At 47.1% G+C, this 22,237-nt stretch overlaps 1 protein-coding gene across 1 annotated transcript in view; it reads left to right on the top strand.

The window, feature by feature from the left end:
• CCDC69 (coiled-coil domain containing 69) overlaps nt 1–20,757 on the top strand; it is a gene marked incomplete at its 5' end in the record, with an annotated part of 40,749 nt that extends 19,992 nt beyond the window's left edge. Inside the window, 5 exons of the mRNA XM_027604398.2 lie at nt 9,844–9,917; nt 10,896–10,997; nt 11,501–11,620; nt 12,521–12,618; nt 13,355–20,757. Of these exons, the coding sequence (XP_027460199.1) occupies nt 9,844–9,917; nt 10,896–10,997; nt 11,501–11,620; nt 12,521–12,618; nt 13,355–13,532 (572 nt within the window). The remainder of the gene's footprint in view (nt 1–9,843; nt 9,918–10,895; nt 10,998–11,500; nt 11,621–12,520; nt 12,619–13,354) is intronic.
• Between the last annotated feature and the right edge of the window lie 1,480 nt (nt 20,758–22,237).

The raw sequence follows: 22,237 nt of genomic DNA on the forward strand, positions 1-22,237 counted from the left end.
TCCTATCACTGGCCCCTCCTTCCTATCACTGGCCCCTCCCCCTGCCTCTGGTCCTCAAATAGTTGGCTGCTTCAGGGCTGGAGTCTTCAGGGTCCTTGGGACTTGTCCTTTTGGACATGACTTTAAAACTGACACCATGCTTTGTCTAACCTTAGTTGAGAGATTTTTTTTTCCCTTTCCATTTTAAAAGCAAGTCACATGCCTTAAAGGAAATTTGAAAACTCTAGACAAATAGGATAATTTTTAAATATCCATATTCCTTCCCTACAACAATGACAGCTCTTAAAATTTATAGTTGGGTTATTTTTTTCAAATAACTTTTTTTCTTTTTATATGTGATAAGACCATCATAAAAATTTAGAATCTATGGGTTAAACAAAACGATGTTAGAGCATCGTGGTTAGGACCTCAGGCTCTGCAGTCACAGTCCCGGGGTTTGGATCCCAGCTTCACCTCTTCCTCTTAGTGGCTGTGTAACCTTGAAGAATTGGGTTAACTTCGTTCATAGGGTCTTTGTGAGAATTAAATGATTTAATGTACAGATAGATGGATAGGTAGATAAAATTTAGAACAGCGCCTAATATTTCACAAGATACTTAGCAAACAATTATTAGTACTTATTATTTTCTTATTGAGGAAATTAAAATTGTGTGTAATTCCACCCAGAACTAGTCACTGTTACCCCTTTGACATAGATCCCTTTTTTTTTTTTAAGACTTTATTCATTTGACAGAGAGAGAGAGAAATAGCCAGAGAGGGAACACAAGCAGAGGGAGTGGGAGAGGGAGAAGCAGGCTCCCTGCTGAACAGAGAGTCTGATGCGGGGCTCAATCCCAGGACCCTGGGATCATGACCTGAGCCGAAGGCAGACGCTTAACCAACCGAGCCACCCAGGCACCCCTGTAGATCCCTTTCATTCTGTGTGTGTGTGTGTGTGTGTGTGTGTGTGTGTGTGTGTGTGTGTGTGTGTGTGTGTGTGTGTCTACCTGGGATATTCATCTATACACATACACATACAGACTTTGGGGGGAGGAGATAAATTGTTCTCACTTTGAATTCTTTTAACATCTTGTCATTAAACTTCTGTAACATAAGTTTTAGTAATTACTCAGCAATCCACTGTCAGCCCTTGTTCATTTAACCGAGCCCCAGTTGGTTAGGCATTTAGGTAATTTCAAACTTTTGCTATTGTTTATAATAGCAATGATACTTACACAGTGAACCCTGTTTTGTAAAATCTTGGCCACATTCATGATTTTATCTTTAGAAACTAGTAGAGTTGGTGTGACCAAGTTTATATATATTTTTTTATTTTGATAAAATACACATAAGACTGTTACCATTAGTGACATTTCATACATTCAGAGTGCCCTGCAACCATCACCCCATCCCATTCCAGCACGCACTCATCACCCTGAGAGTAAGCCCCATCCCCACCAAACAGTCACTCCCTGCCCCTCCCCAACCTCCTAGCCCCTGGCAGCCACCAGTCCACTCGCTGGCCATGGTTTTGTCCATCCTAGACACTCACTAAATAGAATCATGCCATCTGTGACCCCCACGTCCGGCTTCTTCACCCAGCATGATGTTTGCAGGGCGCATCTATGCTGCACCGTACATTTGCACTCTTTCTTTTTCTCTCTCCCATTTTAAAAGCTACTCCATCCCTTTTAATGGCAGAGTCATATTCCATTATCGTTGGCATGGACGCACCACACTTTGTTATCCATTCATTAGTTGATGAACACCTGGGCTGCCTCCCCCCTTTGGCAACCGTGAATAGTGCCACTAGTACGAGCACTTTCAGTTCCCCTGGGTGTACACCCAGCAGCAGAATTGCGGGGTCATACAGCAAATCTGTGCTCAACTTTATGAGAGACGGCCAAACGGTCTGTCACCGCAGCTGCACCATTCTGCATCCCAAGAGGCGACGCCCAAGGGCTCCAATTGCACCCCAAGGGCTCCAATTGCACCACATCCGCGCCAACACTTGTCATTTTCCATTGTTGTTACTGTTGTTATTGTTGCCATCCTAGTGAAGTGTGGATTGGTAGCTCATGGGTTTTTTTCTTTGCATTTCCCTAATACCTAATTGTGCTGAGCATCTTTTCATGTGCTTTTTGGCCATTTGTATATCTTCTTTGGAGAAGGTTACGTACGTTTTTAAGGTTATTGAAACAGACCTAGAAAATGTTATACCAGTGTTTCCGTTAATCATTGGTATTTGCATGATCTTTCCCGAGAACTATCTTTTAAAAATACAGGTAGGATTTTTTTTTAAGATAGATAGATTTGAGAGAGAGAGAGAGCATGAGCAGGGAGAGGAGCAGGGGGGAGGGAGTAGGAGGGGGAAAGAATCTCAAGGAGACTCCATGCGGAGCCTGACACTGGGCTTGATCTCAAGACCCTGAGATCATGCCCTGAGCTGAAACCAAGAGTCAGATGATCAATTCACTGAGCCACCCAGGTGCCCCCAGTTAGAAATTTTAGATACTGTTCTTTTCATTTAACATTGTTTCCAACATGTTTCCAAATAATTATGCTGCTTGTAAATGTTGATAAAGTTAGACCATTGCATACATGGTTTTCCTTATATCCTGTGAGTCTAGACTTCCAGATTTTAACTGCTGTAAATAACACCGCACTAAACGTCTTTTGCATAAAGATGTGCCCACATTTCACGATATGTCCTTAGATTCCCAGAAATGGAATAACTAGAACAGAGGCCTGAACAATTTTAAGATTCTTGAAACATATTGCAACACTAGCACAAAATGTTTTGGAATGGATTTGAAGCCTGAAGAGCTGTTTTAATTCTACTGTGCTGTGCAGTGTTGGGCCTGTCACTCAACCTCTGCTAAGTTTCTACATCTATGGAAACTACCTTGAATCTCAGGTCACCTTCCATATCTCTAAAATCTATCTTCCCCTTTTTATGAGGCTATTGTAGGAAAACAGCTCTGTTCTCCATGCATTGCTTTGATACTACTTTTAGTATTATAAATAAATTGATAAGAAAATTTTCCCTCATGTAAAAACCCCAGAGGAGAAGACACTGCCAGTCCTGAGTTCTTCCCATCGGTCAGAATTCCTTCATAGTTATTTCTAAATCACTTGGCTTATATTAGGTGGTACATAAGTGTGTGTTAAATGAATGAATAAAAGCATAGTGGGAGGGAAGAAATAGGATTTTATGTGTTTGGGGGACAGTACATAGATGACTGGGAGAAGCTGGTGGTGGTTCTTCACCTTTGATGACCCCTTGTTGTCTTTTATTTTCTTTTTGTTTTTCTTTTTTAAATTATCATACAGTAAAATTGACTTTTTTGGCATACAGTTCCATAAATTCTAGCACAGGTATACATTCACGTAATCATCACTCTAATCTGGTACAAAACAGTTCCAACTCCCCCCCAAATTCTCTCAGGCTATCCTTTTTTTGGTAAGATTTTATTTTTATTGGAAAGAAAGAGAGAGAAAGCTCACAAGCAGGGGAAGGGGCAGAAGGAGAGGAAGAGAGAGACTGCCAAGCCGACTCTGCACTGAGCGAGGAGCCTGACAGGGGGCTCTATCCCACAAGCCCGAGATCATAACCCGAGCAGAAACCAAGAGTCAGACGCTTAACTGACTGAGCCACCCGGGTGCCCCTCAGGCTGTCCTGTACTCAACTCCACCCTACTCCAATTCCTGGCACCTGCTGATTCGTTCCCCATCACTGTAGTTTTGTCTTTTCAAGGCTGTTCTATAAACAAAGAAATACCTAATTTTTGATCGTATCCTCTCTCACTCATCATGGCATGTTTTTTTTTTTAAAGATTTTATTTATTTATTTATTTATGTGGGGGAAGGGGAGGGGCAAAAGGAGAGGGAGAAGCAGGCTCCCCACTGAGCAGGAAGCCAGATGTGGGGTTCCATTCCAGGACTCTGGGATCATGACCTGAACTGAAGTCAGATGCTCAGCCGACTGAGCCACCCAGGCGCCCCCTCATCATGATGTCTTTGAGAGTCATCCAAGTTGTGTGTATTAATAGTTCGGGGTTTTTTTCTTCACCGCCGAGTTGTATTCCATTGTTTACTCATCCACCCACTTGTAGGACATTTGGGTGTGAAGAAAGCCTCTTCTGAACCTTCACGTACATATTCCTGTGTGTTCATAAATTTCCATTTCTCTTGGGTAAATAATGCAGGACCAGGATGGATAGGCCATATAATAAATATATGTTCAGCTTTATGAGAAACAGGAAACTGGTTTCCTAAGTGGCCATGGTTTTGTATTCCCATAAGCAATATAGGAGTTCCACTGTTCCTTCTCACTAAACACTTGCCAATTTTTCTTTTAAATTTTAGCTGTTCTAATTGGTGTGTGGTGATATCTCATCATGGGTTTGATTTGCATTTCAGTAATGACTAATGATGTTGACCATTTTTTCTTGTGCTTACTTGCTGTCTGTATATCATCTGGTCAAATGTCCATTCAAATCTCTTACCCATTAACTAGATTGCTTGTTCTTACTGTTGAGTTTTGAGAGATCTTTATATATTTTGGATGCAAGTCCTTTGTATTTGCAGATATTTTCTCCCAGGCTGTAGGGTTGGTTTTTTTTTTTTCTCATTCTCCTAACAATGTATGTCATAAAGCAAAGCTTTTGATTTTGATAAATTTCAGTTTATTATTTTTTCTTCTATTCAATATACTTTTGGTGTCATATCTTAAAAATTCTATGCTGAGGGCGCCTGGGTGGCTCAGTTGGTTAAGCGACTGCCTTCGGCTCAGGTCATGATCCTGGAGTCCCGGGATCGAGTCCCGCATCAGGCTCCCTGCTCAGCGGGGAGTCTGCTTCTCCCTATGACCCTCCACCCTCTCATGTACTCTCTCTCTCTCTCTCTCTCATTCTCTTAAATAAATAAATAAATAAATCTTAAAAAAAAAATTCTATGCTGAACTCCAGGTAACAAAGATCTTCTATTTTGTCTTCCAAAATTTGTATGATTTTAAGTTTTATATTTAGATCCATGACCCATATTATTGTGTGATTTTTATTCTTTAGACTGTTAATATTGTGGATTACATTGATTTGAGTTTCAAATTTTGAACTAGCCTTGTATTCCTGGCATAAGCCCTACTTGGTCACATTATATTATTCTTTTTTATATATTCCTGAATTTGATTTGCTAATATTTTACTGAAGATGTTTGTGTCTGTGTTCATGAGGGCTGTTGTTCTATACCATCTGGTTTTAGTTTCAAGGTTTGCTTGCCTCATGGAATGAGTTGAAAACTGTCCCTTCCTCTTTCATTTCTGGAAGCGATTGTATGGAACTGGTATTGTATCATTTTTAAATGTTCAGTAGAATTTGTGAATGAAACCATCTGTTCTCAAACATTTCTTTTCCAGAAAGTAGTTAAGTACAAATTTGAATTCTTTTGTAGTTATAGAAATGCCCTACTATGTGTTTTACCTTGGGTGAGTTTTGGTAGTTTGTGGTTTTTCAGGAATTGGTACATTTCATCTAAGTTGTCAAGTGTATATGCACAGAATTGCTCGTAATAATCTCTTACTGTTGTTTTAAATATCTTCTATGTCTGTGGTGATATTCCTTCTTAATTTCTTGATATTGGTAGTTTGTGTATTCTCTTTTTTCTTTGTCAGTCTTGCTTAAGGTTTATCAACTTTATTAATCCTTTCCAAAAACTGACTTTTGGTTTCATTGATGTTTTTCCCGCTTTTTCCATTTTCAATCTCATTGATTTCTGTTATCTTTATTTCCTTCTGCTTGCTTGCTTTATATTTAGTTAGCTCTTCTTTTTATGATTTCTTACACTAGGAGCTTAGATTACTGGTTTGAGACTTTTCTCCTTTTCTTTTTTTTTTTTTTTGACTTTTCTCCTTTTCTAACGGAAGCATTTAGTGCTATAAATTTCTCCCTAAGCACTGCATTATCTGCATCCCACAGATTGATATTTTGTATTTTCATTTTCGTTCAGTGCAAAATATTTTCTAGTTTCCCTTGAGACTTCCTCTTTGGCTCATTGAACACTTGTAAGTGTTTGGAGATTTATAGTTCTCCTTCTGTGACTGATTTCCACTTTGATTTCATTATAGTCAGAGAACATAGTTTGTATTTTGCTCCTTTTATAAATTGTTAAGGCTTGTTTTATGACTCAGGATATAGTCTATCTTGTGAGTGTTTCATGGGCACTTGAAAAAATGTGTATTCTGCTACTGTAAGTTGTAGTTTATAAATTAGTTAAATCAGGGTATTGACAGTGTTCAGTTCTCCAAATTCTTACTGATTTTATGCCTCCTTTTTCTACTGAACGCTGAAGAGTGTTGAAATCCCCTACTATAATTGTGTATATTTGTCTATTTCTCCTTTCAGTTCTGTTAGTTTTTGCTTCATGTGTTTCAAAGCTCCTTTGTTAGATATATAAACATTTAGGATTGTTATGTTTTCTTAGCGAACTGACCTCTTCATCATTATGTAATGTCAATGTCTTTATCCCCGATACCGTTCCTTATTCTTAAGTGTACTTCATCTGAAATGAATATAGCCACCACCACTTTCCTTTGATTCATGTTGCTTTCTCTACCTTTTTATTTTTAATCTACCTGTGACGTATAGTTAAAGTGGGTTTCTTGTAAATAGCACAGAGTTGGGTATTTTTTTGAAGACCCAGTCTGACAATCTCTGTCTTTTCTTTAGGATGGTTAGACCACTTAGTTTAGTGTCCATATTGATACGGTTGGATGTAGGTCTGTCATTTTTCTATCGGTTTTCTGGTTGTTCTGTTTTTTATGCCCTACTTTCCTTTCCCTGCTTTCTTTTGGAGTATTTGAACATTTTTTAGTATTCCATTTTAACTTGTCTCTGGTCTTTTTTATTATATCTCTTTGTATAGTTCTTCTTTTTTTGTGATTGCTCTAAGAATTAAAAAATACTTAAGAGTCTACTTAGAATTCACATTTTGCCATTTCCAGGGGGATGTAGAAAGCCTACCATTGGGACGCCTGGGTGGCTCAGTTGGTTGGGCACCTGCCTTCACCTCAGGTCATGATCCTGGGGTCCTGGGATCCAGCCCCCCATTGGGCTCCTTGCTCAGTGGGGAGCCTGCTTCTCCCTCAGCCCTCCACCCTGCTTGTGCTCTCTCTCTCAAATAAATAAATAAAAATCTTTTTAAGCCTACCATCCTGTAGATCCCTATCCTCTCTCCTTTTTGTTGTACTGGTCTTAGGTATTACATCCACATACATTGAATGCCCCATCAGACTATGTTATACCATTTATAACATTGATTTACCATCAATCATATTTTAAAGAGCACCAGGGGAGAAGAAGACAACAACTAGTCTATTATATTACCCAGGCATTCACCAGTTCTGTTGCTCTTCCTATACTCCTGAAGTTCCGAGCTTCCCTCTGGTATCAATTGCTTTCTGTCTGAAGAATTTCCTTAAGCAGTTCGTTTTTTGTTTTTGTTTTTGTTTTTTTAAGATTGTTATTTATTTGACAGAGAGAGACACAGCAAGAGAAGGAACACAAGCAGGGGGAGTGGGAGAGGGAGAAGCAGGCTTCCTGCTGAGCAGGGAGCCTGATGCGGGGCTCGATCCCAGGACCCCGGGATCACGACCTGAGCTGAAGGCAGACGCTTAACGAATGAACCACCCAGGCACGCCCCCCCCCCCCTTAAGCAGTTCTTTTAGAAAGTCTGCAGATGAGGAATTATCTTAGCGTTTCTTCATCTGAGAATGTCTTAGTTTCACTTTCTTTCCTGAGGATATTTTCACTGGCTATAGGATTCTAGATTTACAGTTCTTTTATTTTGGCAGTTTTTATTCCTTATTTATGTTCATACTCTGTCTAGTCTCCAAGGTTTCTAATAAGAAATCCACAGTCATTCAAACTGCTGTCTCCTCTAAGTAATGCACCATCTTTCTCTGGGTCAGTTCCAGATTTTTTCTTTGTCATTAGTTTTCAAAAATGATGTGCCTGGGTGTGGATTTCTTTGGGTTTCTGCTGTTTGGGGTTCAGTGAGTGTCTTCAGTCTGTAGGTTTATATTTTGCCAGATTTGGGAAGCATTCAACCATTCTCTCTTCAAATACAGTTTCTGTACCACACTGTTTCTCTTCTCTTTCTGAGACTCTGATGCACAAATGTTAGACATTTTTGGATTGTTTTATAGGTCCCTGAGGCTTTCTTCATTTTTTCCCAATCATTTTTCTCTCAGTTGTTCAGGCTGGATAATCTCTATTGATCCATATTCAAGTTCACTGGCTCTTTATCTGTGTCATCGCTATTCTGCTACTGAGCCCACCCAGTGAGGTTTTTTTAAATTTCATTTATTACATTTTTTAGTTCTAAAATTTCCTTTTGGTTCTTTTTAATAGCTACTATATATTTGCTAGGGCTTTCTGTTTTTCCATTCTTTTCCAGAGTACTGACGCTTACTTCATGAGGCATTTTTATATCAGCTGTCTTAAAGTCTCTGTTAATAATTCCAACATCTGTAGCATCTCAGTGTTGGCATCTGCCGAATGTCTTTCTCAGCCAAGTTAAGATTTTCCTGCTTCTTTGTATGCTGAGCCATTTTGGATTTGTATGCTGGGCCATTTGGATTCATATGCTGAGCAATTTTGTATTATATCCTGAAATATTTGAAAACATGAGATTCTTGAGTCTTGTTTAAAACTCTCGGTTTCATGGTACTTCAAATTCTGGTCTTCTTGCCCAGCCTCCCTGCTGCCATTTACTTTTCAGAGTCTGCAAATAGCTATTCCACTCATTCTGTCTAGGTTTTATAGCTACATTCAGTAGGACGAACTGTATGGAGTGTACATCCTCTAGCTTACCTGGAATCAGAAACTGTCTTGATAGGCAGATTAAATTCAGCCCATAATTGGAAAAAATTCAGCCTGCCATTTTTATACAGCTGATCTCTTGAACTTTTGACTGTCTGTCACATTTATACTATGACTGAACGTGGTTTTCTCTGTGTCATTGCCTACAATGACACGGGCCCACTGTATACCCGGGCCTTTGGCCGTAGGAAGCTTTTTTTTTTTTTTCCCTGTCCTCTCTGTCCTGTTTCCATCCCACCCATTGGTTGATCACTTTCTAGTTGTCTTCTTTCAGCTGGGGCAAGGTTGGAATTTTCCACAAGGAACTCTATAGGGGAGGTGGGATAAGAAACCTAACTATATTGATTGGGGGGAATAATAGCAAATCTGCGCAGCACTGCCCAGTCTGGAAAACACTCGTGCACCCCTTTCTCACATCATCGCTGGCCGTCCCTTAGAACAACTCGTTTCACAGTTGAGGCAGTAGAACGTTTCAATATTTGAAGTGATCTCCTCAAGGTTCCTCTGTTGTGAAAGAAGCAGAATAAGGACAAGGTGGATTTCCTGGCCCCGGATCGAATGTTCCTACCGCAGTTTTGTGCCGTGGTTTGAGAAATAACAATTTAATGGTTTCAAAGTTTGGGGACCCCAGCTTGCAAAACATTGGCCCTATGCATTTTCATGGCATGGTGAACAAGCTTGCTGCAGGATCTTTGGGTCTTAGCCTCAGTGAGGCGTGGGTGGCTCCCATAATCTGGAAGCGTTCACAGTTCCTCCCAAGATATAATTTGTTTCCATTTCCATGAGCTTTTATTAAATATCTACTATATTTCTGACACAGCTGCAAGCCCAGTATACGAAGGATGAATAAGACCATCCCCAGCCCCCTGGCCCCCATGGGCCCCAGCCGATCGCCCAGCTTCTCTGGGCCTCACGGGGCCTGTCGGGAGGCTTTAGGGTAAAGTGCCTGGGTGTCACAGCTCACGGAGATCTCCTTTCCCTACAGTCCTCCAGGCCTCACATGAGCAAGAGAAGGAAGCCCTTGCCCACTCCTTCCAGGAGGCCAAGGTGACCCTGCAGGTGAGAGGAGTCTCATGGCCGTCTCTGCGGGGGAGGGGAGGACCTGCGGGAAAGCCGCCTGGCCTCTACTCAGGTGTGAGGGACGGAGGTGAGTGTCTTCTGTGTATCCAGCCCCTCAAGGTGGTGACTGAGCTGTTAGCTCAAGAGGACTTGGTGTGAGATCAGGGTTGGCCTGTTTTTCTGAGGACTGTGGTTGGAGGATCTTGGAGACCCCATGGGCCGGGTACCACGGTGCGACCAGACTGGCAGGTGGATGCACGGGGAGCTGTGGAAGCAAGAAGGAAGGCATCTGAGCCAATTTATCAGGTCAGGGACTTCCCGCAGGGATGAAACCTCAGCTGGAACCTGAAGGATGGGTTGGAATTCTTCCTATGAAGAAGAGTAAGAGGGGTGCCCCAGGTAGGAAAAAAAAAAAAAAACAGTGTGCTTAAAGACATAGAGAAGAGAGGGAAATATGATTACCTGTGGAACTGAAAGAAGTCCAAGATGTCCTGGGATGCAGAGTATGGGTGGGAGGGAACTGAGGCTGGAGAGGAGGCAAGAGCCCAGTGGTAGGACCCATGAGCCGTATGAAAGGTGTGCTCTATCCTGAAGGTATTGGGCAAGGTTTGGGTGCGGGAAGCTCTTGGGAGGGGAACGTAGGAGGCAAAAACGCACCTGGCAGTGGGAGGCCTAAGAGGGAAGACTGGAAAAGTGCAGAGCTCGGCTTGGGTGGGCTTTGAATACCAAGCTAACACCACCAGCCTTGAACACCCGGACGTTGTCTCCGAGCGCACTGGGTGTCATTAAAGGCTTTATGACCAGAGATGGGGCTTATATGTTTCAGGCAGCAGTTAAAGCAAATCAAGCCTGCATTGGTGGGTAGGGCAGAGTAAAGATGGAAGAACCCAAACTGCCCCCTCTGTGGGATGTGTGGAAGTCCACCTCCAGCCTTTATGAACCACGCTTTGACCATCTCCCTCCCGTCCCCTTCTCCAGGAGACCATAGATGGACTGTCCTCACAGCTGGAGGTCTTCCAGGCCAAGATGAAGAGGGTAGAAGAGTCCATTCTGAGCCGAGACTATAAGAAGCACATCCAGGCAGGTGGCAGTACACCTGGGAGCTTTTCCTTCTCAAATCTCCAGGGAGGTCAGGCCCCAGGCAACAGGAAAGGCCAGGCCCTCTTCAAGGCCAGGGCTAGACCTGACACTCTTACTTTCACAAGGGCCTGGAAGAAACAGGGTCCCCATGTCACTGAGGGGTAAAGTAAGGGTGAGAGAGAAGCATAGGGGATAGTAAAGTGCTTGGGCTCTGGATTCGGAAGGAACTAGGTACAAAGAGCTAACCTACCAGTTAGCATAAACAACTTAACCTCTCTGAGCTACAGTTCCTCATCTATGGTGGGAATAGGGCTTCCCACAGAGGTTATTATTAGGCCAGAAGGAGATCAAGCATATCAAGCTCACTTACGGTGAGCCAAGGGAGGGAAGTGACTTGTGAGAGGCAGACAGTGATTTGGAGGCAGAATGGGAAAGCGGCAGGTAGCCCGTGCTCCTCTCCCCTGCCTGCTGGTCTGATGCGATCATTCTGGGTCCCTGTCTAGGATTACGGGAGCCCCAGCCAGTTCTGGGAGCAGGAACTGGAGAGCCTACACTTTGTCATCGAGATGAAGAACGAGCGCATTCACGAGCTGGACAAGCGGCTGATCCTCATGGAAACAGTGGTCTGTGCTTAGACGCAGCTGGGAGGATGTGGCCTCAGGCTTCTCCTTCCTGGGCATTTTCTCTGTAAAGTGTGTGGAGGGAAGGCACTTTGAGGAGGTTCCAGCCTGGGCCACACCTGCTTTGACCTGCCGCCCATGCTGGCCCTTGAGACAGCTGAGGCTGGTCTGTGGCCAGTCTGGGTCAAGCAGTGGCCCCTTCTCATAGGGGCCCTGTGCTTTCTTGGCTACTCCTGTTGCTCTAACTTGGGGGACACCAGGGCAGATACCCTGGCTAATCAGGAGGGGCTGGCCAATGTCAGGCAGGGGCTGGGGAGGAAGGCAAGGCCAAAAAATCAGACAGAAAGGAGGCCAGAATCACCAAGGACAGGCCTGGGGAGCCGTGGGCATGGAACACACCGATGGCTTTGTTTACAGGAAAAGGGAGGCCTTGGGAACCTCGGGTGGAATCCAAACAGAGATTGTGTTACTCCAGAAGAAGTCTCCCTGCTTGTGTGTGCCACACATCCTCTATTCTAATCCGACCATCTCTGATGGTCCCTGTGAATTCTGTTCAGCCATTTTTGTGGAATAGCATAACAGACACATGTAATTTTATTTATATAGATTATATCCTTCTGACTTTGGAGAACCAAAAATATCCTTTCCCTTATGCACCAATGGAGACGTTAGATGGGAGTGGCTGTATTCTTTTGCTACGTCTCATGTGGCAAAATTAAAAATTGGCAGCTCTGTGTTCACTCCTCAGTTATGTTTTTTAAAGTAATCTTACTGCTTCACGAAATGTAACATCGAGTCCAGAATGAGTCAGTGTTTTCACGACCACAGATAAGAGGGAGGCGATGCCCTACGTTGTGCCATGTGCGGTCGGTGGCTTTCTGAGCTCCTTCTGATTTGTTACAGAAAGAAAAAAATCTGCTGTTGGAGGAAAAAATCACCACCCTGCAGCAGGAGAACGAGGACCTCCATGTCCGGGCCCGCAACCAGATGGTTATGTCAAGGTAGCTGTCTCCCAGCCTCCTTTCCTCCCATCACCACCATGGTCCACACCTCCAGTTGGAAGGGTCTCCGAGAACCCAGGGAATGGATTGACAGGTGGGCCCAGGCCTGTCTGGGGAATGTGGTTCCCTCTTTCCTTGAGAGTCAGGAATCCCAACGGACCAGCTCTGCCCAGAAACCTAGGTCTCAGTGCCCTGACTGGTATCTGTCCCCAGCCTGGCTGAGTCGGCTCCATGGCAAAGCCCAATACAGGAAGAGGGGACAGGAAATTTCTAGCTGGGGTGACCTAATGAATGAATGAACGAATGAATGTATATGAATGAACGAACCTGTTCTACAGGCTTGGTAAATGAGAGCCAGGATCATGTGTCAGACACAACTCATTGAATTCTTTACATATTATCTCACCTAATCCTCATAATTACTCAAAGAGACGGTCCACCTAGTTATCAGTCCCATTTTACAAATGAGTAAGGAACCTGAAATTTGGCAGGAGTAAAGAACTTGTTCGAGGTTACCCAGCTAAGTGGTGGGGCAGATCTGAACCCAGAGATGTCTGCCTGTGAGGGCCACGCTCCTCCGTCGAGGGCTCCAGTGACCTCTCGCATCCAGGCAGACAACCCAGCTGTGGGGGCCCTGATGCAGGCTGGCGGCCCGTCTGAGGAAGGCCTCCTAGAGGACCGAGTTGCTCAGGGCAGCTGCTCACTGGCAACCCGGGGCCCCTGTCTGCATCCACAGGCAGCTCTCGGATGACCTGCTTCTCGCCCGCGAGGCCCTGGAGAAGGAGTCCCAGTTGCGGCGACAGCTCCAGCAGGAGAAGGAGGAGCTGCTGTACCGGGTCCTGGGGACTGACGCCTCCCCTGCCTTCCCCTTGGCCTCTGTCACCCCCACCGAGGTCTCCTTCCTCGCCAGCTAGGGCCCAGGTCCTGGGCCCACCGTGACGCCTGTGGTCACAGCTCCCTCTTGAGGATTTACCAGAGAAGACAGCAGGAGCCTCTCATTCTTTTCCCAGGAAGGGCGGAGGGCAGGGGTGAGGTGGGAGCCAGGGTGTGTGCCCAGGGAGCCCTGGGGGCGTGGGCTGTGCAGGATCACCCATGGGGCTTCGAGGCCCCAGATGCACCTTCCCTTGAGTTGGCCCAGGGAACCAGCGAGAGGAGTCCTTCCGTCCCTCCCTGTTCTCTCTGTTCAAATCAGGGAAGTCCTGAGCTTTTTCCAGGGGCAGCCAGTGCCGCCGAGGCCACCTGACAAAGAGACAACCCTCTGCTCCTGACTCGTTAGCATCCCCCAGATGTTCTCGCCTCTGCTCAGGCCCTCCCTTAGCCTCAGTTTACCTCTCCTCTAAAACAGCCAGGGGAACTGAACGAATGATCCTTCAGTCACTACAGTGTCCCATTCTAGGATTGTTTAAAGGTCAGACGAGGGGCTGGGGGACAGGAGAGGAAGTGGGCCAAACCCTGAGAACCAACAGGGAAAGGCGGGCAGCTGGAAAGGGGGTCACTGGAGGCCCTTGGGGCTGGCGGTGCCAGGGCCCGACCCAGCCAAGGCAAGGGCTGGGCATGACCCGGGGCATGCCACTGCTCCTGGTCCCAGAGTCTGGTCGGCCCAGGGGTTAAGCCAGAGCTCCTCCTCCCTGACCAGGCAAGGCTCACTCCTCAGCCCTCTGGGTCTCTCAGTCTCGGTGCCGCCTGGGCACAGGGCCACCTCGGGGGTCTGGGTACACCTAACTGCCAGAGTGGGGAACCTCGTCCCTGTACAGATGAGGAAACCAAGGTGAGGAGTGGGACCCACAAAGATGAGGTCCTAGTCTTCATCTGTCATCCAGCTCACAGCTTGCTGTGCTTGTTTTTCTCCGCAGGCTCTGGAAAGATCAGATGTATGACTTAGTCTTTCTCCTCCTTCCTCTACCTGCCCCCACCCACTTCCAGGCTCTCTCTTCCTCCTGCTCCCTACCTTTACTCCTTCTACCACCGCTGATGCCAGGCGCCAGGACCCCAGAGCCTGGCCCTCAGCTTCCCCATCCGTGCAGAGGGGTGGCCAGCGTGAGCAACCTCAGCAGGCCTGTCCAGCCCTGGCCGTCTGTGGATTTAATATTCTTCTCAGGAAGCTTCGGGTCAGCTGGACACTATAATGAGAACCCCTCCCCTGCCCAGAGCATTTTAATTCAATGCTCTCACAGACACCTCCCTCCCATCAGCTACCTAAGATTCTTGAAGCCAGTTCTTACCCCTCTTCAGCAGCAGAGCAAACTGAGATCACGGGAGTCGGAGGGCCTTGCCTGCGATTCCCCAGCTCCAGCTCCAGGTCCCAGACTAGCAAGTAAGAAAGGTCAACCCAGTAGAACTAAGGTTTGCTCCATCATCCCAGACTGCCTTCTTCATTCCCTGGATCTGGTCTTCAGTCATTTCTTGTTCGCGGAGTTCAGATGTGACTCTGTTTCTCCATTTCTCCCCTAGGAGGGCTAGGGGAGTGCTGAGCTGCTTCTCCGGCCATGGGCAAACAGGTTACCTATCTGGGAGCCTTGGGGACAGCTCTGGAGTGAAGTACACATGTACTTCTTCATGTCACTTTTCCCAAAGTCTATCTGGGATACACTAGTTCATTGCACATTAATAGGCATGACCAAGAAAAAAATTGATAGCCTAGTAATTTGAGAAACTCTAGATTCAGTCAAGTTAAACAGATCCTGCAAAGTGCAGGACTTCTCAGAACCTTTAATATGCTAATGTGAACTGCAAATTTCCAAGAAGGAAGCAGAGTATCCAGCATTTTCTAAAGTCCCTTGACCAACTTCCTACCCCAACCTAAGCACTTCAGGCTGCAGAATGCACTTTAGAAAGATGAGAAGGGCTAGGCTGCAGAAGGGGCAAGTTGTGGGGAGCAGGGTTTCCCACATGTAGCCTATGGTGGAGGCAGGGAGATAAACTGTGGTCACGCCCTCACCCTGGGGCAGACAAGCCATGGAAACTATGGTATTGTATTTATTTGGCCCCGGTGTTTTCCTGGGAGAGGGAGGAGGAGGCTCCTTGCTGAGGACCCCTGCTAGTGGCAGGGACCATTGAGGAGTATGTCCTGGGCCTGAGTGACTTGCCAGTGGCTCTGGGCTCCCTCCTGGGGTACTGGTGCCCCACTGGGCCAGCTTTGCCCAGCCCTGGAGTGGGGCCTGATGTTGGAGTGAAGGCTGGCCATCAAAACGGGTCAGGGCTTGGAGGGAGGCTGTGAGGTTGATGCAAGGCATCGAAGCAGTGATGGGCGGGCAGAGTATAAGGGGCGAGTGCAAAAGTTCTTTTTACACTCTTTTGGGAGTGACAGCTCCTTGGCATCAAAAACACCAAAGGTTCACACAGTTACCTACCCCTGTTTCTGCCCATTGCTTCACACCAGCATGCCTGTAGCCAGCGAGGGAGCTAGGAAGGGGCAAGGGAAACATGAGAGCTTCTGGTCACATGGACACGGGTGGTGGCAATCCCCGTGCCCTGCAAGTTGGTGGCCTGGCAGGTGTAGATGCCAGAGTCCCCAACCCGGGCCTCTTCCACGTACAGGGTGCTCCCTGCCTCCTGCAGCACCTGGCCCTCTCAGCGAACAACACTGGCCCACTCGCTGACATAGGGGGGTCGGCCCAACTGCAGGGACAAAAAAATAACTGTCCATCAGCCAGCCCAGGTGTCCTCTCTGACTCAGGCAAATGAGAGGCACTGTGTATTCCTTCAGGGACGGGGACTCGTCCAAGGTCATACATGCTGATCAGAGCACCTGAAAGGCCAGGTTCTTTGTGGCAAATATGAGCTTCCCAAGTCCCTGGGGAGAAGCTGGGGTCTCCTCTCCGACTCAAGGAAATGCAGGAAGTAACTTGGCTGGGAGCAGTACCCCCTACCAGTATGGCACTCTGGTTTTGTGTGGTTGTTAATGGGTGCTACCTCCCCAAGGCGGGGCAGGAGGTGGGGTTCTATTATGAAAATTGTTTGGAAAACACTGAGTCAAGCAAAATTAAATTGGAGAGACTCAGACCACCAAGTCTGTCACGTGTGCATGTGAGTTGTGAATCTCCAAGGCAGGTGATGGTTATAAGAGGCAGTGTTTTCCTAAAAACACTTTTCTTTGGGGTTTGGGGCTGGATTTTTTGTCATCCTGCCATTCCGAGGAACGTGTCTGGGGCAAGGCTATAGCACAGTGAAGCCATGTCTTCCCAACCATCTGTGTGTTCTCTTCCCCTTATTGGGTCTCAGTTTCCAATGTGGACAAGTGGGAGAATGATCCCCCATTCTTTCCCTCCTAAGGCCTCTGGGGAGCTCACCTTCACCATGTCTTTGCTGGTCCAGCCCTCCCTCCAAAGCTCAGATCAAATTCCAGCTCTTCCAAGAAGCCCTTTTAGGAATTCCTGAAGTTGTCAGTGCTGGTGCATCTACTGTGTGACCCAGCTGCTCTCCAGATGTTTGAGGGTTATGGGGGTAAGTTCTTTGAGAGGAAGGACCATCACTACCACCTGTCGAGTAACACCTTTAGGAAGGTCTGGCCCACGGCAGGTGCCCAGGAAACAGTTGTTACATGATTTCGTCCATCTCTTACTACACACACACCGGCCATAGGGCCTGAGCACTTGCCCCAGCCCCGTGCTCGTGAGATTTGGGCCAGTCCAACCTCAGCTTGAATGTCACCTCAGAGAAGACTCCCCGACCGCTCTATCTTAAGAAGACCCCATCGCATTGCCCTATTGTATCTTCGATGTAGCGCTTGGTATTTTCTCCATGATCATGTTCACTTCCCACTTCTTCCTCCCTGGGTAGATTGTAAGCTGGAAGACAGCACAAGTCAGAGGTCTTTTTGCCTCATCCTTGTGGTCTCTGCGCTAAGCACAATGTCTGGCATGTAGTGGGTGCTCAGTACTTATCGTTGGATAAATTAAAGAAGGAACACATTATACATTTTATACAGTAACCTAAACAAGGAGACTGAGGCCCGGAAAAGGGAAATGACTTGCCCAAGGCACTCAGAGTAGCGGTCCAGCAGTGGTTCCACTCGGCCACGATCGCACCCGACCCTCATCCTAACTCCTCACTCCCATGCTCTTGGCCAACACACCATCGCCACAGACACACATATGCAGTCTTGTCTTCCCCTCTGCTTACCTTCTGCCCTGGATAAAATCCACAGCAATCTCCAGCTCACCCAGAGCTGTACAAGTCACACCAGAGTTTCTCCCAGTTGGACTGATGTTGCTGAAGCTTGGACGGTGGGTGTGGGGGAGGAAGATGGGTCTGCCATGGAGAAGATGGGAGAGAAATGGGGACAAACATATTGAACTGATTGTTAGAACAACTGAATGAAATGAATGACGGAATGGTTACATTCATAGAGGGTGAATGATTGGGTTGGTTGAATGGATAGAGGATGGGTAGCTGATGGAACAGATGGAGGATGGGTGAATGGAGTGGATGATTTGAGGGAAGACAGATGACTAGAATGGTGTGGCATGACTGAGAATGAGTATGGATGGACAGAAAGGCTGGTGGTCGCTCAATAGCTGATTGGCTGGCTGGCTGGACAAGATAGTTGACTACATGGAGTGTTGTTGAAAGCTGGTTGGTTGTTTAGAGTTCCATGATCCACAGAACCCATATCTGAGGTCTCTAAAGGGGGCATCTCTCCCCATATCCTCCCTTGCTCTGCCCACCCAGGCCCCAGGCCCACACGCAGTTGATGTAGATCAGCATGTACTTGGTAGCGATTTGTCTCAAGCCACCCAGGCTGGCCAAGCGGAAGAGGGCCAGCCAAGGAATCTCGGGGCCAGTGGATGGTGAAGCCCTTATTCACATCAAAAGAGATGTCGATCCCATCCACTGGGACTTCCTCCAGGGGGAATTCCCAACGCAGTGTCACCTGGGCCAGAGGGTTGGTCACTTGGCAGGGAAGCAGGAACTGCTGATGGCTGTGCAACTGTACCACTTCATAATAATCCTGAGTGGGGACGAAGAGCTCCTCTGGGTCTGGGAAGGAAGGTGGGATAGAGAAGAAGGAGCATGGCCTAGATTAGCTGTTTCCTGATGCTCCAGCACCCAAGAGCAAGAGGTCCCTCATGGGGACCTAAAAATCTCACTTTCCCTGGCCATTCTCAGTCCTAAACTGAGAGCTGAAGCCCAGCCTGCTAGTTCCAGCTTCGTCATTTTGATTGGCGTTCTTGGAGACCCCGACCTCAGGGCACCTGCAGAGAAGATGAAGGTCTTTCCCTGGAGGGCCTTGCCCTCCACGCGCGCTGTCCTGGCTGAGCCAAGCCCAGCAGCTGTAGTCCTGGTGTCCGCACCCGTGGAGTTCACCAGCTGCTGCTGGCTGCGCCGGCCGAAGGGCTTGATTCCAAAAGATAGTCATGGGGCTGGCCCAGGGTGCGGCGGGCAGCAGATGCGGGTGGCCGGGGACACCTAGTGAGCAGTGTTTAGCCGGCTGACAGCCCCTCCTCCCCCGTGCTCAGCATGCCGCCCACCCAGTCTTCGCCCTTCCCCACTGACACCATGAGGATTTGTAGTGGCCCCACCTGGTTTCTGATTGCTCGCCTCTCACCAGCCTCATGCACATCTCCTAATGGGTCCATCTACTCGTCACAGAGCTTGTCCTTCCTTTGCAAATGGCATGCCCCAATCTGCTCTGTGCTCCCTCCTTGGCTCCTCCCATGTGTCCCTCTGTTTTGGCCGGCAAATGCCCTCTAAACAACTCCACCCCCTAACAGAGGCAGGGTCCCAGCAAATCTCACTTTAAGAGGCTGAACTGAGAGAGGGTAGACAAATCTCCTGACCCGGATTTCTATCCCAGCCTCTGCCCGATTTTCTTCTGGACTGGGGTGAGCAATGCTGGTGCGATCAACTTTGCTTTTATTTCTGCCTTCCCTATTTTGGTGTCCCCGACATAAGGGTGTCTCAGCCTGACATTCAAAACACAGGCGGGACAGTTAGCCTCCTTCCCTTCCCATGGCCACCTTTCTCCCTACAGGCACTATGTGCTGTCCCCAGAATTGACATCCAGTACTGTGGGAAGCCATGTCTCCCCTTCTGTTGAACCACTATGGATCTGATGGGTCTTGTGAGCCCATCTTACTGTTTCTTTTTTTTTTAAACATTTTTTAAAAGATTTTATTTGAGAGAGAGAACGAGCAGGGAGGGGGGTGTGCTGGGGGAGAGGGACAAGCAGATTCTGCTGAGCCATACACAGGGCTCCATCCCAGGACTCTGGGATCATGACCTGAGCCGAAGTCCGACGCCTAACCGACTGAGCCACCCAGGCATCCCTGTTTCTTTTAGATGCCTGCAGTTGTACCTAATGGAAGCCCATTGTGGGTTCTGGACCACTCTAATCACCATAAAAACTGTCCTCAAGTTGTCTGTGAACTGCTGCCCCCTCCTGGACCCATTCATGCTGTCACAGGAGTTCCTCCACCTTGTACCTCAGGCGTTCCTCGCCTTCCTCTTCCAGGTTTGCAGGTACCCTCCAGTGACTACCTGCCCCTCCAGCGCAGCTCCAGGTGATCACCAGCCCACAGGCTCAGAGAGTCCCCCGCCTTCTGGAAGCAGCCCCTCCCCAGCACCTGGGTCATGATGCTGGGGGCGGCTGCGCAGCGTGGGGCTGCCGCCTCCGCTTCCGCGGGAGTCTTCATCTACAGGGACTTCTGGCTCAGGTCTGATTTGGGTTTCCTCCTGCCTGTGGCTCCTGAGGCCTTCACCTACCTCTCCAGGGCTGGTGGCTTTGAGGCCTCTCTTTTTCGGAGCCTTTGGAGTTCTGTCCGGCTCCTGGACTTCAGCTGCAGGGAAATGGGGTGAGTGTGGGGCCACCAGCCTTCACCATTCATCTCACATGAGGTCCTCTCCTCCCGCCAGCAGCTGGCAGAACCTCAGAGCTCTGTAAGGAATCCTCACTCTTTTGAGAAAAATTATAAAATACAGACAAACCAAGAAAAAGGGATTAAATGTGCCCCCAAACTTACCATCCAGAAATAACCACCATGATTATTTGAAGCATATTTTTCCAAGGCTTTTTAATGCAAATATTTTAAAGACATTGTTAAAAAAATAAAATGGAACCATAGAACACATATTTTTAATAATCTGTTTTTTCACTTAGTAATATGTTGTGATTACCATTCCATGTCAATAAATGCACGTGTACCAAAATGTTCTGAACGATTTGCACAGTATTTCATGGTCGGGATGTAACAGGATTTATTTCTTCGTTGTTGGGTGTTTGGGTTTTTCCACATTCTTAGCCAAAATAATCAGTTCTGCAATAATCATTTCTCGCATGCACCTTTGATCAGATTGCTTCCTTAGAATGAATTCCTTAGAAATGGAACAGCTGGTGGGCTATGGAAGAGAACTTACACACTTTCTTTTTTTTTTTTTTTAAGATTTTATTCATTTATTCATGAGAGACAGAGAGAGAGAGAGAGAGAGAGAGAGAGAGAGAGAAGCAGAGGGAGAAGCAGGCTCCCAAGGAGCAGGGAGCCTGATGTGGGACTCGATCCCAGGACCCTGGGATCATGACCTAAGCTGAAGGCAGACGCTTAACCATCTGAGCCACCCAGGCGCCCAACTTACACACTTTCTTATCCGAGTGGCCACCAATATTCCAAAACCTTCTTCTCCAGAAGAGTTCACTTAACCTGCACTTAGATATGTCCAGCGATGGGGAGCTCAGTATTTAACAGTACTAGTAGCTACCATTGATGGTGCCTACAGTGTTTCTGGAAGACTACTGGCCCCTTTGTATACATTTTCTTATTTCATCCTCCTAATGACTGCAAAGTAAGTGTTATTCTTATTTTATGGATGAGGAACTTGAGGCTCCCAGAGGCTCATTTTCCCCAAGTGCTGTGCCAAGGGGCAGGAGACCCTGAACTTAGACCCAGGTCAGCCTGGCTCCAGAGCCCATGACTGCTCTGCCAAAAGCGTATCTTCAGGCTGAATGGCTCTCACTGCTAGAAAGACCTTTCAGATGCAGACCCCCTGTCTTCAACTTTTACTGCTGATCTGATTTTTCTTTCCTGTGGAAGAGGACACAGCCATTCCACATGCCTGCCTGCCACCCAGCCCCTAATTTTCTCTTCAGACTGAGAAGGTTGTGCAGTTTGTACCAAGTTCCGAGGCTCGCTCTTTTCTGTCCTGATAGCTCCCAGATACATCCTTCCCTCTTCGTCCCCACTGCTACCACCATTCAGTCCAAACCCTGGTCAGATCACATCTAGTCTACTGCAGTAGCTCCCAGCTGGTCTTCTTGCTTCCAGTCTGACACGCATCACACACCTCTTTGGAAACCATCATGTTAAGACCAGTTACAAAAGCCTTGGGCCACCCCATCCATCATGGGGAGCAGGTGGGGTGTGGGGGGGCAGGGGCAAGGGGCAGGTATAGTGTTTGGGCAACAGCAACAGAAAAGATCCCAATGGAGTTTAGCAACTGTCTTTTTTTTATGGCCCCAAACCACCATCACCAACACACACAGGGACCAATGGGCAAAACAACCAACAAAACAACAAAACAAAGAAAGGACCCAAACTGCCACTTTCAAGCCGGAGACCTCTGGTTTTCACAGTTGTTAAGAAAAAAACTACACACCTTCTGCGTGCGTGTCATTTCCTCGCACACA

The sequence above is a fragment of the Zalophus californianus genome, chromosome 5 (assembly GCF_009762305.2).
Source record: "Zalophus californianus isolate mZalCal1 chromosome 5, mZalCal1.pri.v2, whole genome shotgun sequence".
Taxonomy (NCBI): domain Eukaryota; kingdom Metazoa; phylum Chordata; class Mammalia; order Carnivora; family Otariidae; genus Zalophus; species Zalophus californianus.